At 51.5% G+C, this 12,309-nt stretch overlaps 1 protein-coding gene across 2 annotated transcripts in view; it reads left to right on the top strand.

Moving 5' to 3' along the window:
- EHD4 (EH domain containing 4) overlaps positions 1-11,126 on the top strand; it is a 76,240-nt gene extending 65,114 nt beyond the window's left edge. Inside the window, exons 6-7 of one of the 2 annotated variants that reach the window (XR_002728151.3) lie at positions 5,934-9,884; positions 9,990-11,126. Coding sequence is in view for 1 of the 2 variants with exons in the window: in XM_023198356.3 (XP_023054124.1) it covers positions 5,934-6,470 (537 nt within the window). In the remaining variant the exon portion in view is untranslated. Of the gene's footprint in view, positions 1-5,933 lie in introns of both variants that reach the window. The other variant, XM_023198356.3, reaches the window with a different exon arrangement.
- Positions 11,127-12,309: the final 1,183 nt, after the last annotated feature.

Raw genomic sequence — 12,309 nt, 5'->3', positions numbered from 1 at the left:
ACTCAGATGCCTGCAGCCACTACCCAATAATGCAAACAGTAGAGCAGGCCAGGCGAAAGAGAAACTCTGTCACCCTTGCTTCCTGAAGTTGCTACTGTGCCTCGCCGCGGGGAGACGCTGCTCTTGAGCCCTGGGGCTCTGCAGATTCCTCCCTTGCCAGGCCTCTCCTGCTGGTCCCCTGTGAGCCCAATAACGTAGGGAGCAGACTCTGGGACCAGAGCTACTCATGACAAAGCTAGCCTGGGATGGCCAGGTCAGAAGACACCCAGGGTCCTCTGAGCTAGGGGAAGGCAACAAGGAAAGCATGATCTCAGGAGAAGCCATGGCCCACTGAGATGGAGGGTACAAGGAGGGCCGAGCCTTTGCTGAGAATCACCTGGAGTCAGGTCTATGCCCAGTACCTTAGCACCACTGAAGGTGGGTGAGCAAGCAAGTGCAGGATCCAGCCGGCCACTCCAAGTGCTGACATAGGAGCAGGCTCTGTGCAGGGTCTGCAGCCAGACCAGGTGTGTCACCCCAAGGGGAATGTGGCAGTGCCCAGGCAGGGATGCCTGCAACCCCAAAGCCCCAGAGGGGGTGTTACAGTATGCTAATTAGCTCTTTTAGTTCTGCATAATGTTAGCAGCTCAGTCACCCTCTTGCCCTGCTCTGGCCCATGGCTCTGGACCAGCTCGGCCCCACCAGTGCTTCTGTTGAGTGGCATGGCTACCCTCCACCAGTGAGGGCGGAGGGCCAGTATTACAGCCTTTCTGGGTGTCTGCATTTGGTGGGTCCCAAGCTCTTGTCCCACATCCAAGAAGAATGAGGTCGTGCTGACAATTGAAGGGTGATGAGGGTGGAGGATTTTATTGAGCAACAAAACAGCTCTCAGTGAAGAGGGGATGGGAAGATTGGGTCATCTCTCCTGAAGTCAGGTCATCTCCCCAGTGTGGCTGAGTCTGGGGTTTTTATAGGCACAGGTTAGAGGAGTGCCTGCTGATTGATTTGTGAGTATGCAAAAAAGGTTAAAACAAAGGCACCAGTCAAAGGTGGGCATGACAGTGTAAAAACAATTAGGGAAGGGTAAGTATATGTAAAATAGGTGAAGGGTAGGGATCAAAGAAAAGCAGCCAAATGGGAAGACAGGTTCTCAGTCCGGTCTGTGGATTTGACTTGTAGCTTGGCCTGCAGGCTTTAAAATGCCTTTGGCTTGAAGATAGAGTTTCACTGGAGACCCGCCCCTGTCTGCCTCGGCATTTGTCTGCCTCCTGCTGCTATCACTGTTCTAGGCCCCTGGAATAAATCAGAAAAAAAAAAAAAGAGCAAATGGGGCTAGACATAGTGGCTTATGCCTATAATCCCAGCACTTTGGGAGGCTGAAATAGGAGGATCACTTGAGTCCAGGGGTTGGAGAACAACCTGGGCAACATAGTAGGACCCTGTATCCATTAAAATATTTTAAAATTAGCCAGGTGTGGTTGGTTCATGCCTGTGATCCCAGCCACTTGGGAGGCTGAGGTGGGAGGATGGCTTAAGCCCAGGAGGTCAAGGCTGCAGTGACCATGATTGTGCCACTGCACTCTAGCCTGGGTGACAGAAGAGACCTGTCTCAAAATACAGAAAAAAATGAACAAATGGTGGTAAAAATAATTGACAGCAACCCCATTGTCAGGACACATGTTTCTTCTTACAATATGAGCACCGTTGTGCTTGCATGTAATTGGATTATCTGATATCTGATATTTAGTATCTCTCTCCCACATAGTCTGTGGCTCCATGAGGTCAGTGACCCATGCCCTGTTCACTGCCATATCCCCAGCATCTAGGACGTAGTGAGTGCTCAGTTAACACATGCCGAATGAATTAGTAAGTTAGTGTAAGGCCATATCACAGCAGGCTCTCAGGCCCTGACCCAGCCTCGATTCCCACAGGGCTTATAGACCAGGGGTTCCCAGTGCCAAGCCCTGGAAGCTGCAGGAAGAGGCCTCCTTGGGAAGTAAGCTGAGGTCCAGTCACACCACCCGATTCCTTCAGAGAATCCCGAGGAATAAGGCAGCATGGAGCCTGTCAGGCATGCTCAGTGACACCTGATACTGCAAGCTAGCTTGCTGTCACCGGAAGCTCTGAGGGGCACATATGTGGATTAGGGCCTCTCCCATCCCTGAGACTGTTAAAGTCTAACATCCTCTACAACATAGGCCTTGACAGAGAGTGGGCATACGCGTAGAAGTGACCATATTGTGATCTTTGCACATATCAGGGTCACGCAGAGAGTTTGCTGATGCCAGTTTAGGTTGCTATTCTCCCTGTTCTCTCATGGAGCCAGCTGGTCAGAGTGACTCTTAGCTGTAGCAGTGAGAGGAGCATGTATTTTGAAGGCTCTTCCTGTGCTGGGACAGGCCCTGCAACCCACCTGTGTGGCTGCCGGTGCGTGCCTGGCACACTCTGGGGAGGGACCGTGACTGACAGCACAGTGTCAATACTGCAGGACGAGATGAGCACCAGAAGGGCCACCGTGACTGCTGACTCTGATCCTCCGACTGGAAGGAGAATTTGGACCCCTCAGCTCATGAGTTGGCAGTGTTTCAACAGCAGAGGGCAGCAGAGTCAGCCCCGTCTGCTCAGACCCTCCGGTGGATTTGAAAACTCTTCTGGTGAATGTTGCCAATTAATGAGCAAGGGACAGCCCTACCAGAGACGGGGCTGGGAACTGACCTTTGCCTCTTGAGAGGGAGCAATTCCAGGGTCCTAGCTCGGTGGATACAACTGTCGATGCGCAAATACCTTGAAGTTCGCCAGTGTGTATTCATCCCAGTAAGAACTGTTTTGGACTCACCCCGGCAGAGGGCAGGGATGATTGATGATGGTTTGGTGCTGATGTCAGGAGTGACATGATGATGGTTTAACTGGTGCCCCCGCAGTCCCCGGTCAAGCCTGGGGGGGACCACAGGGATGAGAATGGAGAGTTTATTTCCTGCCTGCCTCCCAGGACGGGAATAACTGCTGCCTCCTGTCCACCCCGCAAATATGCGGCCACTCCCCCTGCCAGTTTTCCAGAGCTCTGCAGTCGGAATCCATGGCCCCTGCAGGCTGGTGGGAAGTTTGGGCAGGCGTCCCCCTCCTTTGTCTGCTGGGCCAGACACAGGGGCTCTGTGTGCGCTCCGAGCACAGGCTCATTCTTAAGGAAATGGGGTAGGTGTTCACGCACCCAGGGAATCCAAAGTCGTTGAGCCAGCAGCGCTGGGATTTTTGTGGGGGATGCCTGCTCCTCCACCTGCTTAGCTTTCTCTTTTCCATCTCCTCGGCTGACTGAGACGTTGGTGGTAGGAGCCTGAAGTGCAGGCCGCATTGTTTGGTGCTGATGTCAGGAGTGAATGCTAGTGACTGCGTTTGAGAGACTTGGCCTGCAGTACCCACTGCTCTGAGCTGAGCAGGGGCCACACGCTGGGTTTGCACGATTCGATGGCTGCTGACGTTGCTATCTGAGAAGAATGTCAGAGTCCCTTCCCTAGAGAAATGTCAGCCCGTTTAGCTGATATTTCTCAGCTCTGTCCCCCCACCGTCTACCACCCAGGAATCCCCTTCCAGATGTCAGCCCAGAATTCCTGTCCTGCCACCCTAAAGACCATGATTTTGATTCTCTATTGGAAACAACCTGTGTGTCCAGCTACAGGGGACAGGGTAAATGAAGAATGGCCCAGCTTTGCAGTCTAAGTTCAATATTCTGTAGCTATTAAGAGAAAGGTTATGTCAAAATTAATACCACAGAACTATATGACATATTGTTAACAGTATAGTATTATTGTTTCAGTGTGTGTGTGTGTGTGTATGTGCATGCACGTGTGTGTCTGTGTGTATGTGTTAATGGCTAGAAATGCATGCCCAGATATGCTAGCAGAGATTTTTGCCAGATGATGATATTATAAATTATTTTAAATTTTAGTTTTGCTTACCAGTTTTTTCTCAGTTTCTCAGTCAGAAAGCATATTTGTGATAACACAAAGTTTTTTGTTTTGTTTTGTTTTGCTTTTTGTTTTTTTTCCCTAGCAGCGTGTCACATTGCTTCTGTCCAAAACAGCAAGGTCTGACTTTTCCTTGCAAATCTCCCTGCCTCATCTCCAGAAAACTGCACACCTGCATGGCCTCTCTTTTGGCCCCCTCTAGAACTGTATATACAGAAATACTTCACACATAAAACCTACCATACCTGGAACGTTTCTGCATTTATTTGATAAAACTACTGTTGAAGACATTTTTCATCAGATCTTTGAAGCTCCTCATGTAAAGCTCTAGGTAACTCTCACAGTTCAGGGCCACAGAAAGTTTGTCTCTTGCAATAAACAAGTGTTTTCTCTCAGACAGTGAGGGTCCCCAGGGGTCCCCCTGGGCAACTGAGCTCTTCTCCATATCCAGGCAGTAGTTTTCCTTAACCTCAGCCATCTGATGTGATTCCCTTCTTCTCCCTCACATGTATATATAGGTCTCATGCCCAGGCTGGTCTTGAACTCCTGGGCACAAGCAGTCCTCCCACCTTGGCCTCCCAAAGTGCTGGGATTACAGGCGTGAACCACCGAGCCTGGCCGCTCTCCCTTTTAATGACTTGGCTTTTTTCTTTCTAATGACTTATTAATTTCATGTTATCCTTTTCACTGTGTTATGTCAGGTCCTTTTTTAAACAATTGGAGTGTCCTTCCTCCATTACAACATAAGCTCGTTTAAAGCAGGAACTATGGCTTTTCATATTTATTCTATATCCCCAAGCCCCAGAACAGGGGCTGGTGCAGAGTAAATGACAAATAAAAGTTGGGCAGGTGGGTGGATGGATGGATGGATGAATTGTTGGCTGAATGGATGGATGGTTAGATGGAGGGTTGATTGGACAGGTGGATGGATGGAGTAACCAAGGAGAACCAAGGTAGGAAGGTCATTTTCTACAGTGCCGTTCCACAGAGCCTCTGTGGCATCCTGTAGTCTGCTCCAGCCTGGGTGGGCAGTCGTGTTTCCCAGGCCCCCTCTAGAGGCTGTGCTTCTGCTGCTCTGTGGGCTGACCGGCTGCCTCGCTCAACAGGTGGAGCTAAGACCTGTCCTGACCTGGCCAGTGATACTCAGGCCTACTGGCTACATGTATTCCCTCGGGCTCCCCAGCCCTACTCCCTGCTCTTACAAGTTGCAGCTTTTGCTTACTTGTCCATATTTTTGAGATGACAGTGGATCCATGATGATTATTTTGTATGCACAAGGTCTCCATGGCCCTGCCTCGATACCTTCCTGGGATAGTGTGGGTGCTTCTGGTCAGGCCGTGTTTGGTGGGGCTGGTCCTACAGGGTTCCTGTTGAGTAGACCCCTCAGCTCATTCATGAGAGGTTAGAACCACTGAGAAGGTGCCCTAAACTACATTTTTTAGGTGCTCCAAAAACAAGGTATTTAATTAATTGTTTTACGTAAATACAGTCCTTCTGTCACAGCTGTGTGTTCCAGCACAGAGAGCATTAGTGAAGGGCCAGGAGACAGGGACTCTGCTTTGCCTCTGCCAGACAGCCCCTCACAGCTCTCTAGAAAATGGGGTTCTAAATGCCTGCCCCTCCTTCCTCCCAGGATTGCTGTGAAGATCGGCTGAAGTGTGTGGTGAAATCCCTTGCGAAATAGAATACTAACTCTAGAGCATTTTAAAAAGGCAGGTGAAAGAAGGGTTCTCAGAGTCCTCGGAGGTTGCTGTCGCTCGTGCGGCCACCAGCGGAGATTGGCTGCCATAGGAAAGCACTTGTTTCTTGTTCCAGGAAAAACCACTCCTATATCTGGTACATTTGGATGTGGGAAGCTCCCAAAGAATGCACTCCTGAGTAGTGCGCGGTGGGCGTCTGCCCGGGGCAGAGTTAGTCTCCCTCCAACGGCCCCCGGCTGTTTCCCCCTGAAGAGACCGCATGTAACCCATCCTGTGGTTTGTCCTTCTGCAGGAACAGCTTGAGAACTACGACTTCACCAAATTCCACTCGCTGAAGCCCAAGCTGATCGAGGCAGTGGACAACATGCTGAGCAACAAGATCTCGCCCCTCATGAACCTCATCAGCCAGGAGGAGATAAGCACGCCCACGCAGCTGGTGCAGGGCGGCGCCTTCGACGGCACCACCGAGGGCCCCTTCAACCAGGGCTACGGGGAGGGCGCCAAGGAGGGCGCCGACGAGGAGGAGTGGGTCGTGGCCAAAGACAAGCCCGTCTACGACGAGCTTTTCTACACTCTGTCGCCCATCAATGGCAAGATATCGGGTGTCAACGCCAAGAAGGAGATGGTGACCTCCAAGCTGCCCAACAGCGTCCTGGGCAAGATCTGGAAGCTGGCCGACTGCGACTGCGATGGCATGCTGGACGAGGAGGAGTTCGCGCTGGCCAAGCACCTCATCAAGATCAAGCTCGACGGCTACGAGCTGCCCAGCAGCCTGCCCCCCCACCTCGTGCCACCCTCGCACAGGAAGTCCCTGCCCAAGGCCGACTGAGGGGCGGGCCGCAGAACGGGGCGGGAACTGGAGGACCTGGGCCTCAGGCCTGCTCCGCCACTGACTCACCGAAGGACCTTGGGCAAGGCACTGCCCGCTCTATGCCTCGGTTTCCCCATCTGTAGAATGGGGAGGGTGGACACTGGAAACTAGATGACTTCTTTCACCTCCAAAATTCCCTTCATTTCTATGAAAATATTGGGGGTAGGAGGGTGGATTAGGAGACTGATTGGTTGAGAAGAAAAAGAAATTGTCCAAAGAGTCCTCAGAATCTGCCTGGAGCACGCATGGGGATGGGCCTGGTGCGTCGCAGGAACCACAGGAAGTGAGCCAGGGCTCACACGGAGCAGCTGGGTCTTCAGGCTGCCTGGGCTGTTTGTTCTCATGAATGACTCTGGAGCAGCTGTCTGTCCGTCAGGGGCACCAGGAGGCAGCAAAGGTTACCTTATTTATTTTATTTTGTTTTCTGCTACATTTAGAGTGGCAAAAAACAGAACAGAGGGTTTCTGCTGTCTCCAGACTGTCTACCAAAGAGAAGGCGACAGATGCCTCCTAGGCTTGGAAGGGGGATGCACTGTGGATCCCCCATCCATTCTGCAGTCTCCAGCAGAGCAGGCAGCCAGGCCCCGGCGTGCGTCCGTCCCAGTGCCCTGATGACCACCTGGTCAGCCCTCCCAGCCTCCCCTCCAGGGGGCTTTCCAGCAAAGCCACATTCGGCTAGGAATTTGGAACTCACAATCTTTATTAACCCCTGACAAAACTTCCCGTTTGCACGTCAAATCACACTGAAGCCGGAAGATGAGCTTTTCTTACTAGTTTTTCCAATAAGTAATCACAAAACCCACTTATCATACTTAAACTACAGTAAGGAAAAGAGGTGGTTCTCTGCAGTGATTGTTTAGTGTAGCCCTCAACCAGTAAATGTCCCCAAGTCTCCTTGGTGGGTGGCAGGATTTAAATTCAGCCAAATCCTGTCCTAGTGTGTGCAGTGTCCTCGGCCCTGTGGACACAGGTGAATGAAGGACCAGCCCTGCCCTGGGCTATTGAGAAGAGATCAGTCCACCCAGAGTTAGACATTGTTTTTATAGAAAACAGGCATTTATTATGTTTAGGGTTTTTTTTTTTTTTTTTTTCCTTACTGGATAAAAGCCCTTTATACAGAAACAGAATCCTTTCATATAAAAGCTTTTCTTTAAAGGCTGTGTGGTTCGTATCACGAATGCCCGTCATGAGGCAGGATTCGGGCACATACCTGTATTTTGGCCCCAGAGTGTGCTCTCCGCACATCCCCTGAGTAGACCTCTCTGGACCGCTGCTCAGTCAACTACGTCAGGTGGAGGTGCCTCCCCCTCCGTGGGCACCAGCTTGGGGAGGTAGGTGCCATCCACCATTATTTATGCAGGAAGAGACACAAAACAGCAATGGCCACATGGTATGGGGCTCTGCTGGCACCAGAAGTGAATGAAATCAGAACCGTCCCACTGAGTCTTCCAAAAGTCACATAATTTTTTTTTTTCTGTCACCTGCCTTTGGTGACAGGGTCAAAGGCACAGATTGAAGAGAGAATCTTGATTTGGGAGAAGCATTTATATCGAGATGCCCACCCTCACACTCCCTAGCTTACTTTCTACATAATTTAGTTTTAAGAGAAGGAAATGCATAACGTGGTTTTTAGTCTTAACAAGCACTTAAATTTGTTAGATGCATAGAAAAGAACCATTTATCATTTTATTATTTTTATTTTTATTTTGAGACAGAGTCTCACTCTGTCACCAGGCTGGAGTGCAGTGGCACGATCTCGGTTCACTGCAGCCTCCGCCTCCCAGGTTCAAGCGATTCCCCTGTCTCAGCCTCCCAAGTAGCTGGGAAAACAGGCACGTGCCACCATGCGTAGCTAATTTTTGTATTTTAGTAGAGACAGGTTTTTACCATGTTGGTCAATATGGTCTCGATCTCCTGACCGCGTGCGTGATCCACCGGCCTCAGCCTCCCAAAGTGCTGTAATCTAAGCAAACAGTTCTGTAAATGCGTGGACTACCTGAAGTCTGCAACCACAGTGGAGGTCACCAAAGGGTAAACTGAGGAAGGGAAGAGGGAATTCACTTGACCAAAGGCTTAGCGATGCCCAGGCAAGCTGATTTTTCCATCCAGAATTATCTTGTTCTTTAACTCTGCTCAATTGTCATATATAAACATGAATTTATATACATGTATGTCACATGAGTATGTCGTTTTAAAACAATGTGTACGTATGTAAGTTTTGTCTGGATACGGAAAGCTTCTTTAGAGGGCAGCAGGTTGAGGGCTCCGATTTCTCCGTGGAGAGAAGCCTCTCAGGCACTGTGATCTCCCTACCTCTGCGCCCTCAGGTGGGCGAGACGTCAGGCAGGGGGGTCCTTTCCCTGCTGGCACCTGGTAATGTTCTTGGAGAGAAAGAAAAAAAAAGGGGGGAAATCATGTGGCCACTTTTCTTAATATCCTCTTACATGAAGTCGCTCATCATGAAAAGTTGACTGGAAAAGAAAACACTAGAAAATATTAGGGATGGTGACCAAGTGAGGACTTGTATCTTCCCAGGACCAGTACAAAGTTCTGTGAATGTGTCCACACCACCAGCGGTCTCCCCACCCCACACGGCAGGGCGGCAGGGCCGACCCTGGGGCCTGCTCCCCGCCACTGTTGCCCTTCCTGCACCACCCCAATTTTCAAAGAACCCCTTCCCCAGAGTGTTTATGTATAGGAGGGAGGGTGGAAGTTCCTAAACTCTAGAACTACAACATCTAAGAAGCTGAGGCCCTGTTTTCTACACAGCATATGGTATCGCATAACACAAGCCTTCTGGTCTTGAGTTTAAAGGGAAAATGTAAACTCCAGCCTATTGCTCCCACAGTCTGCTTCCAGGTTGTCAGCCTGCCAGTGAGGGTCTCCTGACCCCGTTTGTAAAGAAACACTGCACTAAGACTTGGGAATCTCCCCAGCTCCCAGGGAGGGGCAGCACACAACAGCCTTCCACTGCTGCTTCTACCTCCTGCACCGGCCCAGCAGCATCTGTCGGTTCTTTTCCGAACTCACCGCACCTGGATGGCCTGCGGGCAGGGTCGCTGTTTGCGGGGAGGGTCATTCTTTCAGTTGGCTTTTGGTTTCATTTCTCCAGGGCTGGACCTGGTTCTCTTTTGAACACTTGTCATGATGTGGCAAGAGAGTCTTTGCATTTGGGGCTGTGGTTCACCCGCGGGAGTCACAGCTGCGGCCTGGACCTTTCCGCCTCGCACCCTCGCTCACCCTCCTGCATTGTGCCTGGAGGATGCCTGAGACGATTGCCTTCAAGATGAGGAAAGCGTCTCACTGTTTATTTCCTCCATGGGATGTAGCAGGCGAGCATGCTTAGGACAGAAAACCACTGAGTTTACTCAGGTAAATGCGGGCCTATTACAAGAGTGTATTGGGTTCCAATGCTGGTTAACCAATGCAGTTAATACATGATGCTTCCATTGTTTTTCTTTTTGTAATCTTACTTAGAAGTTTCAAACAAAAAGACACAGTCTGCTGATCAATACACGTGGAGCTGCCTCTCCCACTGGCTCATTTTCCAGTGGCTGCGTGCTGGCCTCGGAGCAGAGTGTGGATCCCTGGATCCAGGTTGAACTGGGGGAGAGGAGTTAGGGAGAGGGTGTGCCCGCGACCCCCAACTCTTCCTGTGGAGAGAAACCCAAAATGTGGGTTTCTCATTTTGAAGGAGAAGGAAAGCAGCCCCGTCGGGCGGGGGCAGAAGAGGGTAGGCAGCAGAGGCCAGGTCTGCAGACAAAAGCCCCACCTCAGAGTGGTTGGAAGCCAGGACAGCGGGGACTCGTGGAGGCGGCCGCTTCACAGGAGTCCTTTCTCCAGTCGTGCTAGGGAGGAGCCCCCTGCCTGGCCAGCACTGCCCCTGCCTCTTGCCGCACCTCGCCAGTGTGCCCTCCGCCCGCCCACCACCGTAGTAGGCATCTGGCTTTTCCCACCAAGCCATCTACCTTTTTGGTGGTCCAGACCTAGAGTCCCGGCAGAGTACCCCTCCTCCCACCCTCACTTCAAGTGAGGTTTGGATGAAATAAACCACATCCCCCTGGTCACAAATACTGGTTCGGGAGTAGACGTGTGGGCCTGTTCAAGCTGATGAGAGCCAGGACCCCCAGACTTCTGTGACAACTCTCGGGAGAGAGACTGTCTCTTCTCTGAACCTTGCAGTATATAGAAATGAGCCTATTGATGCAACAATATAAATGGCATTGAGAGGGGTGTCCAGAGCTGCTGGGGTCAGGGTAGGGAGGTCAGCCTGGCAGAAGCCACCTTGTGGAACATGAAAATGAAAGAGACCTTGAGAAAGGCCAGAGGAATCCAGGCCTGTGGTGACATTTGAGCTGCTGGATCAAACTTCACCTGAAGTCCTACTCCGACTAGATTTTATTTTTTCCACTGTGTGGGCCAATGCATTCCCTTTATACTGTTTAAGCCAGGCATGGTGGCTCACACCTATAATCCCAGCAACTCGGGAGGCTGAAATGGGAAGATCGTTGAGGCCAGGAGTTCAAGACCAGCCTGGGCAACATAAGAAAACCCTGTCTCTAAAAAAGAATTAAATATAGATAAATAAATAATAAAAATATATTGTTTAAACCAGTTTCACTTGAGATTTTGGTTACTTGCCACATAAATAATCCAAACTTTGCTCCAACCCACAGGATTCTCATTTCACCAGGGGCTGCAATCAGACATGGTCAAACAGGAGCCAGTCCTTGCATTGTGTGCAGTGGCTTTAGCTGCCGTTGAGTTAGGAAGAAAAGCAGTCCACAGCCCCCGCCAACAACTTCAAAATGCCAATCTCTGTTGAGGTCTATGTGCGAAGCACCATGCAGTTCAGTCTGCCCTCCCGCGCTCACATCACCCAGGACTCCGTGGGTTGAGGGTCTTACTAGGAGAAGGAACAAGCTAGTCTCCGTAGGGTAAGCGGGTGGGATGAGGTTCTTCCTAGAAGAAACAGGATTTTAACTGTGTCAGACAGGATAGCTGAATGTGGATGATGGAGCGTGGGAAGGGACGTTCGAAGCTGAAAGAACAGCTGAAGTCCAGCCTTGGGGCAGGAGAGCTCTGGTCTTGCTCAGGAAATGGTGAGCACCCAGAGTGTGGAGAGCACCCAGAGTGAGGCGGGCAGACTAGCCTGGTTAGGTAACCTGGCGGGCTTCAAAGTCCTAGCTGAGGCAAGCTCTGGCGAGTCTGAGTTTCCTTCCCAGGCGGTGGGAGGCTTCACAGGCGTGAGCAGAGCTGCACTGTGGAAAGGTGCGGGGTGGTGGTGCCTAGGCTGCTGAGTTAGGGGGTCGGTGACAAGGACCCACAGGGCAGTGAGGGCAGAAGGGGGGCGCACGGGAGGACCACCACTGCAACTGCTGAAAGCAAGGAAGGAGCGCAGGGTGTCTGGAAGCCAGCCGGTGCAGGAGGGACCTGGCAGGGAGAGGACAGCAGGAGAGAAAGCGTCTCTGAGACGCAGGGAGCTGCACCCCACCCGAGACCACGGCACCTCTCAGCGTCACCCTGACTGCCTGCGTGGGCCCCGGCGGTTCAGGTGTGACTCCCTAGCCCAGCTCTCAAGGACGGGCTCAGCTGCTGTCCTACTGTGGGCTGTGGCTGCCAGGAGCACCTCCCTGAGGAGTGGGCTGTCGCTTCAGAGGCTCCGGGGCTACTGGGAGACACCCACAAACACGCACCCCAGCCCACACTGCTACCCTGAGTTTAGCCACAGGCGAGTGAGACCACCAGAACTAGAACCTGCCTTCACTCTGGCACGCAGTGCAGGCTGCTCGAGGAG

The sequence above is a fragment of the Piliocolobus tephrosceles genome, chromosome 6, assembly GCF_002776525.5.
Source record: "Piliocolobus tephrosceles isolate RC106 chromosome 6, ASM277652v3, whole genome shotgun sequence".
Taxonomy (NCBI): domain Eukaryota; kingdom Metazoa; phylum Chordata; class Mammalia; order Primates; family Cercopithecidae; genus Piliocolobus; species Piliocolobus tephrosceles.
This window is presented reverse-complemented; position numbering and strand designations above follow the sequence as displayed.